We start from the raw sequence: 25,985 nt of genomic DNA on the forward strand, positions 1-25,985 counted from the left end.
TTAGGTGATCTGTCTCTTATTTCATGATCAGGAAGACAATCAGCATGTTTATTGAGATCTATATGATCATCATGATGAAAACTGAACTTCTCTTACGAAAAGAACGTGTTGAATACTCTTGAAAAAGAGGGAAATGAAAAAGTTGTGTGAAAAAGTGTAGGTCATACACATATTGAACAGGAACATTGTACATTAAAAGGGATTTTAATATCTTTTATTGTCCAATGTTTTATTTTATATACATTGTAATGGTCATAAAGGACCATTTGTGATATGTTAAAAAGAAAAAAAAAAATTCTCATGTTCACCCCTGGGCTCGAACCCTGGACCCTAAGCACGCAAGTCTGATGCCTTATCAACTGAGCTACACTATTTCCCATAGACTTTACACATAAGCACTATTTCCCATAGACTTTACACATAAGCAAATTAAGAGGATCTCAAATCCAATTTTGCAAGAGAAATACGGGCATGATCCCGGCATCTGATCGGAAAATGAAGACCACACTACTGGCGATAGCTTACAATCTCAGCTACAACATACTCCAAGCTCAGAGAAAACCGACAAAAAAAAAATGGAGATATGGCTCACGAAATAGAGGAATGTAAAATCCAGTTTTGAGAAAAAGTCATTTCCCATAGAGATTGCACACAAAATGAGCGAAAATGACATGTCTCTATAACTTGCAATTTTTCAGGATGATTCGTTCCTTTAAATGTAAATATAGCCATCAAATTAGAAAGAGTATGTCCTCAGCTACAACATATTGAAAACTGAGCAAAAATTGACCAATATTTATGGAGTTAGAGTCAAATATGCATAATTATGATGACGTCATAAGTAGCAAAATGGGAATTTTGTGTTCCGACGCCATTTTGATGACGTCATGATAAAATTTTGGGTCAAATGTGACATGAAATCATATCTCCCATCCATACTCTATTCGAATATGAAAAAAAAATTGGGGGTCAACGGACTTCCTGAAGAGCTATAATGAATTTTGTATAGGCATGTTTTTGCACATATATTGTCTATGGTTAGTGCGCGCGCGCGCACGTGCTGTAAACTTTGATGGAGGCTAATTCCGTTATTACTTGTCGTAGAAGGTTGATCAAGGCATCAAATTGTTCAGAATTATATTGTCGGTGCATTGATATGAAAAAAAATAGCGATCCTATGTTGCATAGTGCCGTTACGCGCGAGAACGCGCGCGTAACCGTGCGCGCGCGCAGATTTTTGAAATGCTTAAAATGACCTGATTCATACTCTACTTTGGTCAAAAAGTGATTTTGAACATTTTAAAATTTTGACGCGCGCGTACGCGCACGTCGTGACCTTTACATGACCTTTGATGACATGGACAGTTGACCCTTGACTTGAAGTTAATGTGATGTATATATGGTTAATTTTTGATAATTGATAATGAAGATATGATTGATTATGTGATTTTACAAAATGGCGTCTAGATGACGTCACGATGACCTTTTGACCTTGAACTTGTTTCATACAGATGACAGGATAGGTCCCCATATCTGATGATATTTTGAAGATAATTGATAATGTAGGTTTGGAGATTTTATGGTAACAAGAAAAGGGTGGAAAAATAAAAATGAAGAAATAAATAAATAAATAAATAATAAATAAAAAAGAAAATTCTTACGAAATTAATAGTTGATCTGTCCATTGACAGATCACCTAATAATACTTAAATATCTGCAATTAACTTTCGAGGTGTATGTAAAAAGGTACAAGTATTGGGGCTTTCTGTACCATAATTTTTTTAATGTGAGCCAGGATTCAATATTTTCAGATCATGGGACTTTTCATAAAAGAGAATTGAATATCAACCAGTAGCACATACATTTATCATATTCAATCAAATAATTCTGCACTCCATTAATACAGAAATACAAGGCATCAGGGGAAGTCATATGTTGATATGCCCTTAAAATCACACACAAGTTTTAAAGGGGAAGTTCACCCTGACAAGTAAAAAGCAGAAAAAATAATAAAACATATTGCCGAAGGTTTGAGAAAATCCATCAAAGAATAAAAAGTTATGAGAATTTTAATTACTTATTTTGTGACGTCATATGCAAGCAGCTTTCCTACATATCATATGGTAAAAATCAATTAAATTTAATTTTCTCAGAAAATTTATAAAGGTTTTTGCTGTACCTTCACTATATCAAGAGAAAAATCATTTCACATCCACACCTAAAAAGAAAACAAAGAGAAGTCATCAGGAACCATCCAAAAATTGAAATTCATGCATTCTATATTACATAACATATGGGGCAGCTGCTTGTTTATGCCGTCACAACTCCAAAACTTAAAATTCTAATAACTTTCTTAACCTTTAATGGATTTTGCTCAAACCTTCACCTATATTTTTTCTGCTATTTTTACAAACTTTTTTCAGAATGAACTTCCCCGTTAAGCAGTATAATGATGTCAAAATTGACCCAATATCACTCCCTCCCCCCCCCCCCCCGTGTCATCTAAGTTGGGATTTAACTAGACATACTTTTAAAAAATTAGGACTTTTAGACCTATATACCCCACCCACCCCCAAAGGAACACTCTAAATCAATGAAATGAAATTGATCTTAATTAAACTCTGACAGTATATCTTACAATATCTATGAGGAAAAATATTTTTTTAAAGAAGATACATTCATCTGACAAACTATTGACATATCCAAACAGTATAAACATGAAAAATTGAAAGACTGAACATAAATTTTTCACTTGGTAATACTGGAAAAAATTAGAGAGGAGGTCATAAAGAATTTTTACAAATGGGCTACCAAATTTTGATATGTAAAGTGATTGCTAAGCTAAAAGCTTAGATTTATGGGCCCGTATTCTGAAGCCAGGTTTAACTTAGATCACGGTCTAACTCTGTGCTAAAATTAGAAAGCCAAAAATTATGTTTATATTGCATATTTTGTATGTTTACTATTCTGTTTCCTTTCGCTTTCATAATGAAGAAAAATACTTCAGTTACCATTCACAGACAATTTGGGTGTCATATGAGTTAATAAATTGGATGTGTTCTCTTAGGGATTTGTACCCCTATTGGCTCTCCATAGTTAAACCACAACTTTAAACCAGGGTTTAATTAATTAATTTAAACCCAGCTCAGAATACGGGCCTTAGTGTAGAAATATTTCAGCAATATCAATTTCAAGAACATCTAATGTAAACTAAGATCAACTTTGGAAAGCCACAACTGTCACAACTCTTTGAATAGAAGGTGGGCACACTCACCCTCAACATAAATAATGCCGATTTTTAAATCATATAACATAGAACATTTATGAATGAGTTTTTTCATGCATACTAGATGATTAAGAATGTGAGCAACCACAGTATTTGTGACACAAGGCCCTCACACCCAATTAGCTGGCTTGTGGCTGCATTTAAGTCAGGTTTTATAATCCTTCGTGTAGGTCATCCCATAGTGATCATGACCAAGTAATCACATTACAGCATCTATTAAAATACAAACACAATTGCATTCCATGAATTGCTCGATGTGAGGTTATCTATATTGATCTATAGATGAATTGATTGAAGTTGACTGGTTTGAGGGCTTACAGAAAGTCAACAAAGGTCAAATTAACTGCATGTAACCCCTTTCCCCAACACATACATACCAAAGTTTTCTCCTAAAAATATTTTATATTGCTGAAAAGCAGCCCTAGGGACGGTGATTTTCTGTTTTACCGGTAAATAAAACCGAAAATTCTGTTTGGTTCTTATACTTTTCATGTAAAAATTCATGGAATTCACCTTTGCAAAACAAATTAAGGTTTTTGCTGTTTACATTTTCAGTGATAAAACAGAATTTCAATTTTTAGATCAAGTTGAAACGGAATTACAGATTTTCAGAAACAGGAAAGACAATTTTTTGAAAAGGAAAATCACTGTCTCTATAGCCCCCACCCTATCTCTCACCTTTAGGCAAAAATACCTTTTTTTCATTAACTATTATTATATAATCTCCCTCTACACTATATATTGGACACCACAAGGTCGTATGATATTGATTTCCCCCCCCCCCCCCCCCAATAATAAACACATGGGGGTAATGCTTAATTTTATGGAAAATCTATAATGAAGTGGTTGGACAACATTTCATGTAATAAAAAAAATGTCTCTTGTATCAGAAATCCAATTAAGGATTTGCATAGATATTGGACGGATAGAAATTCAGATCATCAGCTAATGGCGGGTAGTCTCTTCATATAAACTCTTTATACATTTCTCTTTTTTTCTCTCTCTCTTTCTCACCCACACATACACACACCATCACAAACACACCCTACATAATGTACAGACACACACTGAGTTTAATGGAAAACATGATCCCTCAATTTTAAAACACTTCATTCAAAGACAAGATGAATTGGATATATACATCAATAAAGTTCATGGAACGTACAATAACCATTTGCACTTTGTCAACTTGTTAGATCTTTGTGGGTCATTCTATTTTCATTTGCATCTGGAACATTCCTGGGCCCCGTCTTACAAAGAGTTGCGATTGATCTGATCAATTGCAACTATGGATGGCCAGCAACATCAACATCTAATGCATGTTTGTTCAAAATATTTCCTAACTACGATCATGTATATTCATGCATTCATTGTTTTCTTGAAAATTCACTGCGCTTCTCTTTGCATAGTATGCATACAAAGGACATTGTGCAAATTTTTCGTCCAAAAATTGAGGTATGGATGGATTTCCATAGAGTTACAATTGATCGGATCAATCGTAACTCTTTGTAAGACTGGGCCCTGAACTAGACCAATACCTTACAGGTACTGGGCCATCTCGATACTTATCCACATTCACTTGATACGCTTCTATTCCAAAGGAGTATTCCAGAGGGAATTGTTTAAACTCCAAGTGGCTCTATCATAACACACACTGAATTTCCTGCCACAGACCCATGACTATTAGAATAGTCTTGACAATATACCTTTTTTTTTTTAAAACCATCAGAAATCATCCTGGCATTTGATCTTTACTATGATAGGGACCATACTGTAAATATATTCTAATCTCTTTTTGGTGCAAGTGAGAAACAGAATGAGAAACAGATTATCCTCAATGTAGTCGGCATACATCATAAGACTAATTAATCAAAAGTTTATCTTTTATGAACATTCATTTGATATGTTGTTGTGGGGATAGGTGCCTTCCTCCTCCTACTTCAACCTTTATACACATGTTATTGCTTGACTCGATCCAAAATGGTCCTACGATTACACGGTATGGACTTTCATGTATGCTGGCTTTTTTTTCCGCATACAAAGAAAATTTTATCCATTTAAGATGGCTCATCATCCCCAGCTCTTAACTTCTAGGGGGCATTTCATGAAAAGTTTTGTCAGTGATTTTCACCGACTTCTTTGCTCTCAGCCAATCAGATGCATTGGTTTGCAGTAGCTTATAACAATGAGATAGTGAAAATTATTGACTCTAAGTTTTGTGAAATGGTCACTTGGTACCCTGTGCATCCCTAACCTACATAAAAAGTAGTAATGACTAGGCTCCGTTAGACAAAGAAACTGCAATGGACTTTTACACTTTAAAGCCACTTGACCAATGTGTGGCAATCAATCTGGCATTACATAAGCTGGCAGAGAGTGAGTTTGTCTATTGGACGTGCTCGTGACCAGTAGGGTCAACTGTCTGTCTTTATTTCCAAAAGCAAACAGTTCAAGTAAGAATACCTTCTTTGGGGAAGTGACAGTCCCCTCTTGTAAATATCTGCATCTGAACACACACACATTCAAGAACCCTTGAGTTTGATGTTACCAGATGATATTGATTCAGACCTCATCAGTAGCTAAGAGTGGCATCACACACATCCTGAACATGTCCTTGAAGCATCATATTCTGACTTTTCCAAAGACTCGAGCAGGATCACACATCTTGAGGACATCTTTGAATCATCAAGTTTGACTTCTCTCGAGACTTGAACATGGTCAAGCATCCTGTACATGTCTTTGAATCAGCAAATTCCAACTTCTTCTGACATCCGAGCGAGATAAAACGCATTTGTAGCATCTAATTCCGACTTCGCATGAGACTTGAGCAAGCACACTCATCCTGCGCATGTCTTTAAAGCGTGACATCACCTACTCTGCTTTGCTTCAAGTACCCTGTGCCTGAACCTCCCTGATCCCCCGCTGCCGGACCTTCCCGCAGGAGGCCTTGCCGAAGACGGTGGCGACGGTTGCATCCTCGTCGGCGAGTCCGGCCCGCCACCGCGCAAGCTCGAGATCGGGGACCTCGGTTTGTTTGACAGTTCGCTCCTGGACGATATTGACGGCTTAGTGCCAGCACTGCTAGTTCTATTTGAGTTTGTCTCTTGGGAGAGGTCCGGGTCGGTGGCACGACGGGACGGTGGCATCTTGTGGATTGCTTTGACAGGCGCAACTCTCCCAGCGCTACCGGCCGATGGAGGAGGTGATGGACGGAGCTTGGCACTTCCAGAAGATGTCGGACTAAGAGGACTTGGAAGTCTCCGACTGTAATGAAAGATAAATAGAACACCAGTTGAGAGTTTTAAGACATTTTTAGTGAGAAAATGTACAAAAACAATTATTCTCCCCTTATAGGAAAACTGAATTCTGAGTGAATATCCAGCCATAGTCCTCTGTATGTTAGGGTAGTCTTCATATATAAACCCTTCCATCAAACAATTTGGAATATCTTTAGAATTTTGGTTTTTAAAAAATGATAAAGTCAATCCTTACTGTAAGAACAAGAATGTTTGGAAGCATACTTTAAACATTTAATTCTTGGTCCATTTTTGTGGTGTAAATATTTACAAGATTAAAAGAAAAATATTAATCATAGTATTGGGTTGATATCTTCAGACTACAAGATCGAAATGTTGCACCAATGGTGAGGATCCGGGTCTTTATGTGAAGTTTAGATCTTAAGCTGGCATTGATCAAAATGCCTGTGGCATACTGCCTTTAAATGTGCTGCAAAGGGTTTAATAACTTTGTAAGACTTACTTAGGCGAGTTTGGCAAGCTTCTGTTCCGTGTCCTTACGGAATTCATGACACCAACAGAGGTTGGGGGCGGAGCACTTTGAACCTCTTTCTCCAATTTCTTTCTCTCCTCTTTCAATTCTACAAGATAGATGAAACAAATAATAAAGTTTACAAATGTATTCATTAAACAATGTACCATCACATTTTGTGTGATAGTTTCTGAAGTTTCAAATATTTTTAACAATTAAGGTATATCACTCCACTTTTTATGGTGCTTAATACGTAGGGTCAACATTTCAACATCCAACACACAGAGATGCCAACCTAAATAAGAACATTTCAGTATTTTGGTGAAGAAATAAGTATTTTCAGAGAAAGACCATAGGACAACACATAAAACTGAAACTTTAGAAATCAGTATTTTGCATGAAACCACTGGTCAGTATTCTTTTCCATTTTTCAGTAATAATTACTGAAAACCAGTACGACTTGGCAGCTCTGAACACACCAATGAAAGATGAATGTGTTTAGCTAATGTGCATGATCATTAGAGAAACTAGAGAGGTAATCGCTCCGCAATACTTTTCTGGATTATTGCAATATGCACTTGCCATGTCCACACAGTACTCAACACACTTGAAAATGTGTCTTGCACATCTTCACTCTAAGACATATGTACAGTATGTGTCAAATCCAATGAGCAAAAACTGATGAAGAACTTGGTCGCACAAGATTTTTTTTCTGATTCACTACCATAAATTGCTGTTACAATATAAATACGCTACCCTACACATAGGTAAAACAAGTCTCGCACGTCTTCACTCCAAGACGGATATGTGTGCCTAGATTCTTGAGCACTGGTCAAAAACTGAGGAAGTAGCTCGCTCTGCAAGATTACCTTGTATTGAAGGCTCTCTGCTGACTATGGACATCCTGGACTGACTCCTGTAATCACTCTCATCTTCCAGACATCCCTGGAGGAATACTGAATCCTTGAGAAGCTGGGAGATCTCATCCTCTAACATGGATCTATCAAAGAAGGAAAGAGTAATAATAATAATAATAATAATATGTCCATTTATATAGCGCAGTTACTATGTGCATATACTCAACTGCGCTTTGATACTTGGTATATTGTTACCCCGGCTGTAGCTAAGCCGCCATATTAATAGGCGCTAAAGCGTTCAAGGAATAAATCCTACCAGGTACCCATTCACCTTACCTGGGTCGAGTGCAGCACAATGTGGATAAATTTCTTGCCGAAGGAAATTACGCCATGGCTGGGATTTGAACCCACGACCCTCTGTTTCAAAGTCCGGAGACTAATTCACTGGGCCACAACGCTCCACGTTGCAAGGTTGCAAGGTTAATGCAATGAAACAAATTGCCACTTTGCTGTTAAAACCTTCTCTCTCAATATCTAAAAAATTAGAAGACAGCTCAGAAAAAGCCATAGTTTAGAAATGTGACATAAGGAACAACCTTACTTTGCCTAGGAAGAGTTCTATTCAGGAATTAGACTGTTTTCAGATGGTATAAGGTTGCTACCATAACCATATTTCTGAAATACATTTCTTTCTGAGCTGTAAGTAGGTCTACTTTTTAGTGATTTCTGAATCTTGATGGTTCGAACCATTTGATTGTTTACCCTGGTGAACATTCAAATGACAAAAAGGGTACTCGTCTCAGGCCTAATGTATTTCTGTAAAGAGCTTAATTAGATACGTCATTCCGATGTGGTAAGCACAACAGAAAAGTAGAATACTATTGTAACTGCCTTTAAAAGAAAGATGATCCTACCTGAGTTGGTTTGTCACCTCATCTATCCGTAGTATGTTGAGTTGGTCCTTTACAGCATCTACCTGGTCACTGACTGTTGATGTGGCTGACATTCTGAAAATAATCGTAAAAGGAAGAAAGATGTTGAAGATCAGAAATCTCTTTAATTTACATTTAAATGTCTGCATTGTATAAGCATGCATGCTTTCAGTGAATGCAATAAGGTGTAAAGATGGAGACCCGGGCAATTTACAAAGAGTTGCAATCAACCAAACCTTGCTGTAAATTGTCATCATTGCGGTATTATTACCATCAACAAACATAAAAGCTCAACTCTTCTTTTAAATTCATATTTGAATCCACATATGAACATGGACATGGAGAGTGTGCTAATATAGATATACAATGTATATTGTTATCAATTATCATCATCGCCATCAACATTCTCAACATCATAATCATCTTTGCTATCAACATCATCATCATCATCACCATCATCATCACCATCATCACCACCATTTTCATCATCACCACCATCATCATCATCATCATCACCGTCATCATCATCACCACAATCATCATCATCATCATCATCATCATCATCACCACCATCGTCATCATCACCATCATCATCATCATTATCATCATCATCATAACCATTAACTATTCATGACAACTCTCAACTTTAAAGGGATACTATCGTGTATTTTCATGGGGAACTGACACCATTCGGATATAAATCACCAAGAGTAGAATGAGATTTATGTCCACATTATAACGACATTAACGACATTATAATGGCACAGGATATTGCCTAATGGTAAAGTGATTATTTCAAGCTCAAGTAGCCTAAGAGTTTCTCTAGGGCCGTCTGCACCAGCCCGAGTTTTCAAATTAGCGCGCTATTTCTGATCCGGCAAATTATCCCGATCTGATCTCGAGATTATTTGTAATGGAGACGTAATTATCGCGCTAGTTCGTAGGATTAATCTCGAGATTGCAATCCCAGGTCAACTTGGGATTATGTGCAAAATAGCGCGCTATTTTACGAATTATCCTGCTAATTCGCAGGTGCAGACGCACTCGGGATTATTTATTCACGGCGCCAGACCATAATGCATTGATGCCTCGCTCGAGCAGGAATTCCACTTCTTGCGATGGTGGAGACGGGGTTTCTTGAATCTCGAGATTAATTGCAAAGAGGGCCGATTGGGCTAAAATCTCGAGAATGAGCAAACTTGGGCTGGTGCAGCACCGCCTAGTGGGACATCAGGCTTTTTCCCTCCAAAAGACGTCTCAGCGACAGGCTATTTCCAATGCTTTTCACAAAGTCTAGGGTCAGCAAATAATTATCAACTCCATAAATACCAGTTGTGGTAACGATCTCAAAATAAGTTCCAACAGAATCCATTGAAATTACCACCAAAGTGTTTGTGTGTATAAATTTTTTTAAATGTGCCAAATAGCTCTGGAAGAAAATGCGTAATTGCTGAGAAATGAGCAAAATAAGCACAGAATTCCATCAAATATCAGGTTTTTTTGAAGCAATATTAATACTGTCCCACACATGCCTTTTTGTATTAGTGATCATTAGAATTATCTGTTTTCAGCTACGATCACATGATTTCACAAAGGTAAGTTTATTTCAATGTACCGGATCTAGATCTATCATTTATATGGTGGCATTTAACCTTGATTTTATAGACTTTCTCATGAAATTATTGTTTGCTGTAGCTACTTTCCTTTCCCTTTAAATAAATGTTATAAAGCAGACTTACCCATCACTGTCACTGCTTGGTGTCATCCTCATGGGGGTCTCTCTTCCATCTCTACTGCTCCTAGAACTACCAGGTCTCTGGAAGCCTAGTCCTGGACTAGTACCTACGAGGAACAAAATCATAAAGCACTTTAAAACCTCTCTGAAGCTTTAGCAAAGGTTCAATTATTATAATATTTTGGGCGGCTCAGAATGGGATACAAGGAATATTCCACAAGTTAGAGAATATTGCAGGAATGGAGAAGAGCGCAATATAGGCCCTAACAATAAAATAAATTTTTGGTAACCTACGAAGAGAGGCCATCAAAACCTCAATCATTATCCATTAGCCCACGCAATATGGCATGACACTGAACAATAATGATAATGCCAATGGGAAATTTTGCAGTTAGAGAATATTGCAGGAATGGAGAAGAGCGCAATATTGGCCCTAACAAATAAAGTAAATTTTTGGTAACCTACGAAGAGAGGCCATCAAAACTTCAATCATTATCCATTAGCCCATGCAATATGGCATGCAAATGAACTGTAATGCCTATGGGAAATTTGGGAGATTTTGGTGCATCATTCATTACATGGCTCTGATATTTGACACACAAGTCATACAATGGCCGGTATTCTGAAGTCGGGTTTAACTTTAAACTCAGGTTTGAAGTTGTGGTTTAAGTATGGGAAGCCAAAAGTATCAAAATTTTTATTAAATTGTATGTTTCCTGTGCTCTTTCCTGATTTATCGATGGTGAAGGCAATAATATATTTATACTTCCTAGACAATTATGAATGATTTGAGAGCCAAATGAGCTGAAGTATGATATCTCTACTGTTAGTGATTTATGTAACAATTGGCTATCCATGCTAAAACCACAACTTTAAACCTGAGTTTAAGTTAAACCTGCTATCAGAATACGGGCCAGGGGGTCACTGCCATTGGACATTGTCCTGATAAAAAGGCAGTCTGATCAAGGATTCAAGGGCAGGCCACTACGACACTCTAAAGAAAGATTTTATGCAGGTGTCCGAGATTTGCACACTCTACAAAGGGATGGAGGCGCGATAGCTCAGTCGGTAGAGCGGGGGATTCGTATTCCGGTGACCCGGGTTCGATTCCCACTTGGTGCACTAGTGCCCTTTGGTAAGGCATTAATCCTCAGTACCAGGTCCTTCGGAGAGGACCTTAAGCCATCGGTCCTCTGGTTGCTTGCTTACAAACATTCATGCTTTCTTAGCAATCAGTTAAAAAAATCACCACCAATACCAATTTCATTACACCCCTTTTCCATGTTTTTTTTTAATTCTCACAAATGCTTTCAATTGTCCAATGGCAGTGATTCCCCCCCCCCCCCCCCATCATGCAGACCAAAGACCAAAATATAGACTTTTAATACACTGCTGAAAGGCCTTGTATTTAGATAATCATGCAAATGACATTAGAGTACCATCAAATATTCAAATTTTACAGAAGTGTAGAGACACTGAACTAATTTTACATCCACTGATTCTTTGTGAAAGTTACATTTTACCTTTGAAGACAAAAAAAAAAACACCCTCTCTTAACCTAGTGTCTCAATTACTGAACTAATACCATTATATTATAATAACACTAATCAAACTAAATACGGTCATTAGAAAATAATAAATTCTTCACTTATATCTATACATAAATGTATCTACTGGCACCACATCAACAATATATTTTCAGTTTTATGCTCAGGTATAAAGAACAGGCATAATATTCCCCTCCGAAAAGAAAATCTGAAAAGTAGCCAAGGGTGGCTAAGTCTTCGCCAAAGTCCAAGACACCCCGGTCGGGTTACAAGCTCTTGTATAGCAGTGAAATCGAAAGTGACTTTTCAAGGTGAGTCTGCATGATAGCTTTATCATTTGACTTTTAAAAAAAAACAGTAAAAAACAGCATGAGAATATTCTTGGGCAAAGGATTTCACGTAAAAAAATAATAACAATAAAAACTGAAAAAACAATTGAAACAAAAAAAATTTAATTCGGAATTCCGATTTTAGTCGGGAGAATATCATGCCTGAAAGATATAAACCTCACATTGAATTAAAACATACATATACAATGAACTAAAGAGAGAAAAAAAAAAAAAAAAAAGGGAAATATTGAAAAGGTACATGCAAAGTGATTTGTACACAGGCATGTAATAATAGAAAGTGTTGATGTTTCTTACTTCTTGGCAGTTCGTCATTGACATAGTCCAAGATATCACTGTTGTGTCTTGAAAGAAGGCCATCCACGTCTCTGTAATAAATGAAAGAGTCTATTTAGAAATTGCATGCTTATAAAAAATCACCTTGATGAAGTTTGTTTTAACAAGAAAACAAGAGGAAAATATTTAGGAAAGTTTGATGAAAATCCAACAAAGAATATATTTTCACATTCTGATCTTATGACAAATATCACAAGCAAATAACATGGGGGCTCAGGTGATTTCATCCCCCCTCCAAAAAAAAATTGGTCAAAAGAACCCTAAAAAATTCCCATTCCCTGCAATATCAAAGTTTATCCAATGTTGCAGATCTCAGCCAGTAGGTTGGGAAAAGTAGCCCAAGAAAATAACAATAACATTTTTTTTAAATGCTACAACGCATGCAATAAGCTACCCCACACATCTATGTCATGTATTTTTAAATAAGTTCCATTATTTTTTTCTTTTAATGGCTGCAATAGATTTCACATTGAAGCATGTATGAAATCAGATTAACATTAGTTTGAGTTCAACTGCATTATATTGCAATATTTTTTTAGGTTAAGCCCTTACTCATCTTCAATAGATAAGAAAGAAACACTTAGGCCCGAATTCACAAACATGGTTTTGAAAACCCATGGTTGAGTCCATGGTTTATGCAGATTTCCTGTATAAATTGTGCTTATTTTACCGCATATTGGGCACGTGTATAAAAAATGTATAATGCTGATGCACGCTTTTGTCACAGTGCGCCAAATTGACGCCTGTTACCATGGTTAGATACGCTATTTTATTCATGGGTCCACTGTTTGAAGAGTGGACTCATGAATAAAATAGCGTGGGTAACCACGGCAACAGGCGGCAATTTGGCGCACTGGGACAAAAGCACGCATCAGCATTGGACATTTTTTAATATACGCGGTAAAATATTATTTATACATGAAATATGCATAAACCATGGACTCAACCGTGGGTTTTCAAAACCACCTTTGTGAATTCCGGCCTTAGTATCCATGCAATCAGTCCATCATTTCGCTCCCCCCCCCCTCCCCCCATGGTACACTGTACATAGCCTGTGATATTACAGAGGGATGGTACAATATTCAGGGGGTAAAGTAATTATCCTAAAATCCCTGGTGCAGAATGAACTGAACTTTGCACCATACTGAGAGATTAGATCTTAAATTCACAACTATCTTATGTAATGCCAATATGATCCAGTTATCCTTTGACCTGCCAGTGTTCTTTCTGTCTAGTTTTATCAATAATACTGATAATATGCAACATATAGCACTTAATACAATGTTTCTAAGCACTGCATACACTGAATAGTCTTTTAATAGTTGTGTTCTATCAACAATTCCTTTCTATTTTTTCAATAAATGATTTTTCCTCAGTAAAAAAAAAAATTATTTCAAAATGTAAATACAAGTTCCTGTGCATCTTCACATTTTCTCTCTCATCCTGGGAGGCTCAGTCAGGGAGAACACTGACATTTTTCTGGATTTTTCCTAGATTTTTCCTAGAAAGTTTTGAAACAAACTTTCTGTGACCTATCTGGGAGGAAAGAACGCTTTGATGTAAACAGATTCTTCCAAACCAGGTCTGATCGTGAGACTAATCCACAAATGTCTACAAGATTGAAACTGGGTCCCATCTGACAAATATTGCGATTGATCTGATCAACCACAACTATTGAAAGCCAGAAACATCAAGACCTAAAAGGCATATTTGTTCAAAATATTTTTTTATCATAATGGATATTAATAAATTTTTAATTTTCTTGAAAATTGGGTGTTTCTCTTTGTTCACTATGTGCAAATATCCTGTAGAAGAAAATTATGACATTGATGGATTTCCTTATAGTTGAGGTTGATTGGATCAATCGTATTCCTAACTCTTTGTAAGATGGGGTTCTGGTCTCGGGCCAGCCCAAAACCAGCAATTTTCCAGAAATGGGTCTTGGTGAATACAAAATGGAAATAAACCATTCATTTACCTTCCTTCCTCCTTCGCCTTCTCCCGCACACACTCAAGCAGCATCCTGATGTGGGTCTTCAGATTCTCCCTCATCCCGGGAGGTTCCGGGAGAAGATTGACAGGAGACGCAGGGATGTCGTCGTCCGTTTCCGCCCGATAGTCCTGCCATATGCTTAGAAGGTTATCCACCTTGTGAAGTCAAGTAAATAAAACCATTCAAAAATGTTTGAGTTCAGCTTCGCTTTTTGCGGCCCCAATGTGTAGTTTGCCAGCACATCTACATGTATATCAGGCAGTTTCTTTTTTTTTGGGGGGGGGAGGCTACTTTTCACAAACTACTGGTATTGCATAATCTGCAAGATTGGATAACTTTAAAGGGGGAGTTCACCCTGACGAAAATTTGTTGCAAAAATAGCAGAAAAAAATAATGTAAAAATATTGGCGAAGGTTTGAAGAAAATCCATTAAATATTAAGAAAGTAATTAAAATTTGAAATTTTTTATTTGTGACGTCATGAACGAGCAGCTGCCCCATATGTTATGTAATATAAAATGCATTAATTTCATTTTTTAATGGTTCGCGATGACTTATTTCTGTTTTCTTTTCAGGAATGGGTGTGAATTGATTTGTCTATTAATGAACTAAATGTCACAGTAAAAACTATTTTCAATTTTCTGAGATAATGACATTTCATTGATTTTTTACCAATTGATATGTAGGAAAGCTGCTTACGAAAGTTATTAGATTTTGAAGTTTTTTATTTGTAACATCATAAATTAGCAGCTGCCCCATATATGTTATGAATATGAAATGCACAAATTTCAATTATTTAATGGTTTGTGATGACTTATTTTTGTTTTCTTTTCAATAGCGGTTGTGAAATTATTTGTCTATTGATGAACTAAACTAAACGATATACTGAAGGTAGGCCTACAGTAAAAACCATTTTCAATTTTCTGAGAAAACGACATTTCATTGATTTTTTACAATATGATATGTAGAAAAGCTACTCGTATATGACATCACAAATCAAATACTTAAAATTCTAATAACTTTTTTATTCTTTGATGGATTTTCCTCAAACCTTCCCAAAAATTTTTCATGATATTTTCTGCAATTTTTACAATAAAATTTTTGTCAGGTTGAACTTCCCCTTTAAAGTAGATTGAAGTGAATGGGGAATGTGTGATTTTTTACCCTGGTGTTCATGTATGTTTATGTTCATTTATATCATCCTTCAAGCAAAATTAAAAGAATGACTTATTTTCATATGTAATAGTCTCGGAGACCTGTATCTAAAGTGCAGAGGGCAAGTTTTAGTCAATTGTCTACTGGAACCGGGTTGTCCCTGTATCAAAGCCTACATGAGGATTACAGAATTCAGGAGGCTAAGGGTTAATTATTTTTTATGCAATATCAATATCACTATCATCATTACATGTTCATATATCACAGTCTGCCTAAAATCAAATATTACACTAACCTAAATAGCTTCAAACTTATTCAGGTGTGGAATGAGTGTTACATTTCACTTTTGCATCTGTGAGATTGATAAAGTAATCTTTATCAGATATACATGTAGCTTGATGTCAAAAGGTAACAGCCACAACTAGTCCATTTATGCAGCATTTGTACACAGATTTTATTATCAAGCTTCAAACTTATTCAGGTGTGGAATGAGAGGTACATTTCATTTTTGCATCTGTGAGATTGATAAAGGGCATTTTCACCACAGATGGACACAGAGGCAAAAAAATCAAGTTTATATTCATGTCAAATGCTTTATGGTTTTTAATAAAACAAGACCTGAAGTTTCTGAGACAAACATTTTTCTGACTCTGGCAGCCATTTTTTATTTCAAAATGGCTGCCAAAGTATGGATACAAATTAGTGTTGAAAATAGTATATTGATACATATTTTGTTTTGACAGATTTTTAAAGAACAGGTTTGATCATGATGTTTTCGCCTGAGATTTAGCTTGCTATTATAACACTTTTTAAAATCCCACAGAAAGAAACACCAGTAATTCATTTATCTGATAAAAAAACATTGATGAAGTATGTGATATGGTATGTAATGTCAGTTACCGAAAACATGAACTTTTTTTCTCATTTCCTGGAAAAGAGGATATATTATATGAAACTTGGTAGATTTCCTCTCTAGGTAACACCCCTCCCTTCTGCACCAAAATTAAAGATTAACAATTAACAATGAAGCCATAGGGTACCATTAAATATATGTGATGTCAGTTACCAAGTGGAAAATGTAATGTCAGTTACCGAGATGTAATGTCAGTTACCATGATAAAACGTTGGTTACCAAATGCAAATATGTGGTCAATTTTAGGGTGAAGAAATATTGTATACTTGTTATTAAGTCTTTCACTTTAAAAGTCTCACCAGAAGGAGCTTGCTATTGACTTTTAAAAGGTATATTTCACAAGGAATACTATATGAAATTATGAAGGAAGTTGCATTCCCATCGTGCAAAAAAAAAAATTACTATGAAATTGTTTTGTACATGCACTTACCAAGTACCTAATTGTTTGTATCAGACAATTTTTTGTTTGGTTTTTTTTTTGGGGGGGTAGGGGGTACTATTCCCAACCTATTGCCTAAATATGCAAAAAAAATTAAGCTTAACATTGTGATGAAGGGGATTTCCAGGGTCCCTTTTTTAGTTTCCAGGATTCTTTTGAGCATTGCCTCGCTAAAAGTAAATTCCTGGTTTTTATACAGGTGTGGATGTGTGATACAATTTTGTTTTTGGTTTACAAGTATAGATGAAAAGTGAAATTTGACAGTTCAGATCAATGTTGCATGGATCTACTAAAACTTTTTTTTTTTTAATTTACAAATAGTTCAGTATCAGCTTAGAAGCTGGAGTTTATTTTTTGTTGACAGGTTAAAAAAGAAATTAGCAAAGAAAATGATTAAACAAATTATGAAGAGAATTGAAAACCGACAGATATGAACAAGCATTGCTTGCACTGACCAGAATAGAAATCAATAAAACTACATGGCTGCATGAGATTCGGGGAGGGGTACGTGTAGCCTAGGGGAGGAGACCCTTATTCATTTTGCCTTTTTTGAGGGGAGGGGAAGGTTGGAGAAGGAAAAGGTTTAAAAAGTCAATATAAACTGATGAATATATATTATGGGTGTATAGTCAGAAAAATCCATGTGTACAGTCAATGCAATATTAAATTACTATAGGAAAACATGTAGCTGCTATGACCCCCCCCCCCCCCCGAGTAAGTAAAACATACATTTCTTATCTTTTGATAATTAAAAATGTGAAATATTATGAAACTTTTATTATTTTAAAAAGCCTTACATATATTAAGTACCAAGAAAATTATGCCCCTGAAAATCATATAGCACTGGTAAATGTTAATATGTATTGTCAGTTACCGACAAGTAATGATAAAAATGTTCAAGAAAGGAATTAAGAAAAATAATTTTTTTTTTCATTGAAATGTTCCTAGAAACTCGGGTATACTTCCGCATCAAGCTCACTTTCATGTGAAGCCCTGCACAGAAGATACAATGCAATGATTCCACACATTTGACTTCCATGTGTTATCTCTATGGCAAATTAAGTGTTATGTCAGTTACCGTAATGTCAGTTACCAGCATGGTTGTGGAAAAATTATCATAGCCCCCAAAAGACAAAAACGAATTGTTTAATATTTTGACACATCTTAACCTAGTAACGGAGGTATATTTACATATTCAAATTATTACTCTATCTACTTCGGGACATGAGATATTTCAATTTTAATGAACACCCTGAAATTGCATGTCTTTTTGCGTAATGTCAGTTACAGAGCTGCCAACCTTGTGCAAGCAAAAAAAGGAATCAATCTGGCCAAAAAAAGGAATTTCCAACAAAAAAAAGGAATGTGTTAAAACGAACCTTAAAACCACACGCGACAAATATCCAATGCAAAAAGTATGTATGCAGTGAACAATAAAAAAAAATTAATCTCTAGGCCTAGTCTGGGCTAAGTAACCTAGTGTTACAAATTGGACCCTTAGTCTTGGGCCTGTTTTGACAAAATCTACCAACTTAAATTAAGTCAGTAGCAGGGCTCGAATTAAGAATTGAGAGGGGAAAGGCCATTTTTAAAAGGGCACTTTCAGCTTGGGGCAACCGGCAAAGTGGACTTGGATGCCCCAAAATTTCAAGGGGCATCAACGCCATGCTTAAGGGCATGAAGGCCACTTTTATTCTAGTCAAAAGGGCACCAAGGCAAATTTTTCAAAAAGACAAGTAGGACTTTAATTTTGTAGTGCAACCTACTCCGGCACTTCCTTACATGCCTTATGATGCTTATCAGAGTAAAGATCTGTCGAGAAAAAATTCTTTCAGGGGCACCAAAATCAGTTCTGGTGAACATTTTTAGGGCTCCGTTTTTCTGGGGCTACCTTTCCACTTTTAAAATAATACATTGTTTTGTGTTGAGTTTCCTGACAAACTACCAAATTGTAGACTAAGAGAAATAAAAAAAAAGTTCACATCAATTCAGACTTCTCTTCCCAAGTAACATTGTTTTTGCCAAACAGTACCCTTTAAAATTAAAGTGTCATAAAATGGATGTACATATGTAACATTCCACAAATATAAAAAAATTATTCATAAATCAATCTAATCTAAAATTCAAATAGATCTAGAAGTTGAAATCATTCCACAAAAGTCCCATCGTAGATCACTTCACGATGTACACAGCTCAGCCTCAATCACACTGCACGCACACTCAATCATCCCCAGCAGTGACAGCACTATAGAGCAGACATCTAGGCCGCCAGAACCGGGGAAGAAATCTTCCCATTCCTGCTAAACTGAATGCTACAGTGCCGACTTTTTTAAAGAATTCCAAAAGCAGTAGGACATCTCTCTAGTATAAATCATATGAAACTATCAATAAATGTTGAATATCACCAAGAATTAGTACTTCAGGGGACAATGAAGAGCTTTCCAGGTCTTTTCAAAGCCGAATTTATCGTATTTGTTTGATACGAGTTGATGAAAATTAACCAGACAGAGTGTTGGCCCGTGCGTAAAGACAACGTATTAGCAGTTGCGTTAGATCTATCATTCGGCGGAAATCCGATTTTCGGATCGTTTTTTTTAAATAAAACATCACTTTATAGGAAAGAAATTACATGCAAATTTAAGATAAGATATATAAAATTCAGAAATATCGTACCTAAGACCGCAGTTACTGCTATTTCCTTTCAAATGATGATCAAAACATAATCATCTTCGATCCTTTCGTTGGTCATCGTAAGTTGCCATCTTGGATGACGTCATCATCCTTACAGACGTATTTACCAGTCGCTATACATCGCGATTCGTGCCATGCATGCCGCTCGCATGTTCAACTATAAACGTATGTACGCGCGCGCCATCAAATTATTAAAGTGCGTTGGAAAACCGGCCGGCGGGCGACTACGCACGCGCAAGTACCAGGCTCATCTCGGGCTCAACACGCACTACACATACATACAATTATGTACACACATTATCAAAATTGTCAAAAAAACGTAATTTGAAAAGAAAAACCATAATGCCGTAATTTTAATGAAAAAACGTAATGATTACGGCAAAAATGTAATGGTTGGCAGCTCTGCAGTTACCGACACATTTTTGCTTGCTGATGCGTAAAAAAATGTGGTTACTTAGGAAAACTTAGTATCAGAGTATACAGCAAAGTTCCCTTTATTAACTCTATCAAAAGCAAACTCCCATCATTTGTTGTTTTAGAGGTACACACAATGAAAGGTGTGAAAACATTGTGCCGTGTAATGTCAGTTACCGTGAAAATGCCCTAAAGTAATCTTTATCCAGATATAGCTTGATTTCAAAAGGTACATGTAACAGCCACAACTAGTCCATTTCTGCAGCAATTTGTACACAAATTTTATTCAACACAATTCTATGAAAGAACCGGCAGCATCTGTCGGTCACAGGTAGACTGGTTGGTTTGACTCGGCCCTACATGTACATCTATATCAAATACCATACCTCTTCGTGCAATTCCAGACTCTGCTCAATCAGGGAGGAACCGAGGATATCTCGAATGTCCGGTCTTTCTCCGGGAGACACCAACTCCTCCACCAAACGCCAGAGGGAGAGGGGCTTCTCGTACGCCTCCATCATATTAGCGTTCACATCTTCCATGTCTGAACATCTCTGATTCACGCATGAAGAAATCACTGTGTCCTTGGTGTGTAGACAGAGGGCATGTTCATGATATTGCTATCTTCATACAGAATAAGCAAGAATGGCGATTTGAGCGTGACGGCTTAGTTGATTATACCCTTTGTGGTGTTACTGCGAGAATGGCCACTTGGTTGCTGGAGATTTCAATAGACTGAGCTGTAATATCAAACAATAAAGCAACAATAATGGTAACATGAGCAGTGGCAGACGGTCCCATGGGGGAGAGGGGCGAGGACTTGACCCTAGGAGGCACTGATGCCTATGGACCCAGTGAACGTGTTGAAGACTAATGGGGTTAACAGTTCCTAATTTTTCACTTAATAATTTGAAATAAAACAAAACATTGCATAAATTAGAAGATCTACATCAATTCTTTACTCCATCATCTTGACAACTAGACAGCTAGAAATTCTCTCTGTTTAAAGGAGTTTTTTTTGGGGGGGGGTTTTCTCCTACACGTGGAGGTGTAGCGAAACAAGATATACAGTGTACATGTAGTTCAGCAGAACAACTACTGTATAACAATCCACACTGAAGCTTTCGGTCAATGACCCATCAATTTGTGATTCAAAGTTTTTTCTTAAATCATACTAAAACTTTAAGGAATGCATCGACAACCAACTTGTCATTGTTACTGTAAATTACATTTCACAGGAAGAATGCCTTTTTTTATAATTCAAAATAACTTTGAATCGCACTGGGTGGATCTCCGATAATCAAGAATAAAAACAATTAGATATAGTCTTGTCTTGGGTTGAGTCAGCATATATGCAGACTTGCTGTACTCCGCCAACTAAACACAAGTTAGATTCTTTGGTCAAAAAAAGCATTTTGAAATAGTCTGATATCCACACCCGTACTTTTATGGATCTAGACCTTCTAGACTCTTAATTATGCATCATGATCTCTCTCTCTCTCCTGTGCTCTTCCTCCACTAAGGTCAAATGTTTACTAGTTACTACCAAGAAACTTATAGGACTACAGCTTGTACCTACACTCCCGTACAGATGATGAATAAGAATTCCCTTAGCTGAGGAAGGATATGGTAAGGTCCCCCAAAGGGCCCAAGTCTGCGCAGACACAAATTTGCGCGAAGATATGCAACGACCATAAACTTTACAGGAGCAATACATAGAAAAAGTATTCATAAAAAAATCCAACTCAAAATGGTGGAAAAATAACTAATTTTAGGCATTTCATGTGACGGTCTCAAAATGCGGCCTTTCTCATCAAAATCCCTGAATCATGTGTAAATGGGTGCGCAGACATGGGGCACCATTTTTTTCTTCAATCAGAAAATAACTGGCCGGGGTTCTTTTCCAAGAAAATCACATATTTCTTTCAATTTTTTAGATTTTACGGTACTCATAATTTTTAAGAATATAAGGAACTTTATCAACTAAAAAATTTTGTGAAATAAAAAGAAATTTATGTTCAATCTTAGATAGATATAGGTCTAGTTAGGTGCGCAGACATGGGGCCCACCTTCTTCATACTATAGTTTTACACACAAAAAAAGACTGAGCGCGCCCTGAGTGTGGAAGATCATGAACTGAAGTCGAAATTTGAAGAAGTCTTGAACTTAGAATTTTGCATTGAACCTGTCCCGGGGCCCGTATTAAACTTAGCAATGATCGTAGAACATTTTTCTACAATGTTACGGAACCCTGGGCCCGAGTCCCCGGTGAATACTAGAAGTCATACGCATAAAACTTTCATCTGACAAGTGATGACTCTGACTCGGAGTATAATGGTGGGCCCCAAGTCTGCGCACCTAACAATTTGAGTTAAGATTTAACATGAATTTCTTCTTATTTCACAAAATCTTTCAGTTAATAATGTTCCTTATATATTTTTATGAGTAAGTGTACCAAATTTTTCATTGAAAAATGAAAGAAAATATAGGATTTTCTTGAAAACACCTCGGGCAGTCATTTTCAGATTGAAAAAAAAAATGGTAGGATGGGGGGTCGGGTGTCCGGACACTTGATCTTTTTGAAGCCTTCTTTTTTGTCTTTGGATTACACTAAAAATATGAATTCAATGCTAGTAATCATCTTCTGTTTTGTTCTTTATAATATTTCCTAACGTTTTGTACTAAAAATTGATGAAACTTCGCTTGTAATTTTTTCAAAATGACTTTCTAAAATTGATCGTCCGGACACACAACCTGTCCGGACACACAACAACTGGGTATACCCCATGTCTGCGCACTCATTCACTTTGCACACGATTCAGGGATTTTGATGAGAAAGGCTGCATTTTGAAATTTGAGGCCGTCACATGAAATGCCCTAAATTCATTATTTTTCCACTATTTTGAGTCAAAAATTGTTATGAATACCTGTAGGCTATATCAGTATATGTATTGCATGTGTAAAGTCTGTGTTCGTTGCGTATCTTCTTTTAATAGAATCGCGCAGATATGCGACTCTTGCGAGTGCGCAGACAAGGGGGACTGCGCAGACTTGCCATACCATTCAACACTCAATTTTTTATTTTTATTTCCAATTCCATGTCTGATGAGGTACTTTTGCCCCACTGGTTTTTCTTGTGAGAGCCCCAAAACGGCGGGCGTCACTGTCTGGAACGTCAGGTTAGTGCAATGTCAAGAGAGATGGTCTGAAGCAGAGCCAGAGCTGCGGCGGCATCTCTCTCCGAGCTCCGCTCTCCATCCCGATCCCGCACCCTGCTGCAGTCTCATTCATTGTGAATTATTGTCGAAGTAAAATGAGATACGATTACGAGTGCGAGTGCGAATGAATTGAAATTTTGAATGATTGATATTTTGTTAAAACTTAAAAACGTATATTAATTCAAAATATTATAACTTCCATACTTACTGACTTGCTCCGGAAATTATATTGGTTCTTCTTTTAGCAAAAGTGGAAGTTGTCACAACGGGTTTTCCGGTTAAAAACGTAATTTTTTATTCACCTTTCAGTGAAAAATCAGAAAGTAGTTTACATTGACAACGCAAAATGGCCACAGTTGTAGCGTCCTCTGCGTTGAAATAGAGGAAGTGTCCCTATTGTTGTTGTCATATATCTCTTTTTTTCTTCAATCTTTATTGACCAATATAAATCACAATACTGGTATAGGAATCAAACAAATCAGCAAGTCATTTACATCATTAAATAGAGCAGCACTTAAGTACGTATTCAAGTTTATGGAGACAGAAACGAAACACACCAAAAAGTATTCAATGTCCCCAAGGTCCCTATAGCTTTGAATTCCACAATATTAGTTAATTGTTACTGAATTTACAAAAGTGAACATAGTATTTGAAAGCAAGGAAATAAAGTCTAAAAATTGTTATCTTGAATGCCAAATATTTTTTGACAAAACGGGGTAATAGTGATATTCGAAATGTGTTTTTTTTTATGATAAAAGCTCAGTCACAAATAGGCCTATTATGTAAATTATTGTTTCGTTGTTCCTTTCACAGCCTGTTTGGTTAATCTTTCCTCTTAAAAAAAACGATTTTCTTATGAAAGACCCTGAAATAGTTCTGAGGCAGCTATCAATAGCAGGTCCTAGTCATAAAGATATATACTAATAGCGTAATTAGTATACATCTCTATGGTCCTAGTACGCCTAAATATTCAACAAATTTATGTATTTTTTCCCCTGTCTATTTTTTTCAGGAGAAGGGCAATACAATAATTATCCCCAACTTAATTCTCAGGTTGACGTTGATCAAAGGATATCGAGCATGCATAACTCTCCTATTTATAAGTTAAATTTTCTTTTTCTCAATATGTATTTTATCCACCTCTATGGCCAAATAGCCCCTATTTTCTAAACAATAGTTAGCCTATTCTGCAAGAGAGAAATAATTTTAAATTGTCAACATGAGATAATAGGCCTATTAGTAAAGATAAAACTAGTGAAACAATATTCGAGAAATTATATAAATGTACGTACATGCCACATTATTCGAGAGAAGTAAATGGTTAAAGGTTTGGGTTAAAGGTTAAAAGACGTTAAAAGTGAAAGTCTTCCTTTTCCAGGGGCGGATCAAGCTTTCGCCAATAGTGGGCCCGAAACGTTTATTTTGATTTGTTTCTTTAAAAGGTTAGTCCTAACAGTCACTATAGCTTTATTAAATAGGCGAAGCGCAAGCTTAAATTATTGGAAATTTCATGGATTTATTCTGTCCTGAAAATTGAACATTCAGGGCAATGTTTGAGCTCCTGAAAAAGATTGATGCGTAAATGATTACTGCATGCGAGCGCAAGCTCGAGAAGAAAATATTTATATACGTTCTAGCCTGATGGAAAAGGGACCTGTTCGAGGACTATTTGCAGTTATGACGATATACATTTCAACATTGAAATAATGCGAGCGGGGAAAATGAGATTTAGACCTAAAATGGATGCCATGTAAATCATGAAAAGGATGGGCAATTGGGTATCTTCCTATACATACATAATACGAACGCGAAGCGCGTGCAGAAAATATTGGATATTCTGATATGAAACTAGATAATTTAAGCATGTTGTAAATAAAGAATAAGCTGCATATATCTCAATAAACATGCGTGTGCGTATATGAGGCCTATCTGGGCATTCTAAATACATTTGTTATCATGAAAATGAATAATGCGAGCGTGAAGCTCGAACTGAAAATAATTGAAAACTATATAACTGAAAATTTTATTAGTGACATGATTTTTTTTGTATTTCTTCAAATCTTCCCCTCATCTTATTTTATTCACTCGTCTTCCTCCTCTTTCCCACTTTTAGTTGGCATGGCCTTGGGAACTGAGCGGGCAAGTAGGAGTGCTTCTGGTATGGGGTGGAAAAATTGAAAAATGTAGGCAAAATGAGGTACTTTTTTAGGTAAAACCTTTTTTTTTGTCAAATTTCTCTGGATCAAAATGACCTCCGTTTTGTAGTGAAAACATTTTTTTTTTTTTTTTTTTTTTGCTTTTCAAATTTACATCAGCACCCCCATCGTTCACAGGGCCTTGGTAGTTGGAATGTTT

The 25,985-nt window shown here is 36.4% G+C and overlaps 1 protein-coding gene across 3 annotated transcripts; it reads right to left on the reverse strand.

Annotated features, from left to right (window-relative positions):
- Positions 1–5,162: 5,162 nt before the first annotated feature.
- Positions 5,163–24,254, reverse strand: LOC129271454 (coiled-coil domain-containing protein 24-like). 3 transcript variants are annotated; one of them, XM_064106687.1, is made up of 9 exons: positions 23,839–24,254; positions 20,799–21,152; positions 14,787–14,956; positions 12,770–12,840; positions 10,583–10,685; positions 8,826–8,918; positions 7,924–8,054; positions 7,046–7,163; positions 5,163–6,550 (listed from the first exon to the last, which is right to left on the reverse strand). In XM_064106687.1, the coding sequence occupies exons 2-9, from the start codon at positions 20,952–20,954 to the stop codon at positions 6,154–6,156; spliced, it is 1,239 nt and encodes a 412-aa protein (XP_063962757.1). In that variant the 5' UTR covers positions 20,955–21,152; positions 23,839–24,254; the 3' UTR covers positions 5,163–6,153. The 3 variants fall into 3 exon arrangements, with proteins under 3 accessions (XP_063962757.1, XP_063962759.1, XP_063962758.1); XM_064106689.1 differs by having other exon boundaries at positions 20,799–21,036; positions 23,839–23,982; XM_064106688.1 differs by having other exon boundaries at positions 23,827–23,982.
- Between the last annotated feature and the right edge of the window lie 1,731 nt (positions 24,255–25,985).

Source organism: Lytechinus pictus, chromosome 11 (assembly GCF_037042905.1).
Source record: "Lytechinus pictus isolate F3 Inbred chromosome 11, Lp3.0, whole genome shotgun sequence".
NCBI classification, from domain to species: domain Eukaryota; kingdom Metazoa; phylum Echinodermata; class Echinoidea; order Temnopleuroida; family Toxopneustidae; genus Lytechinus; species Lytechinus pictus.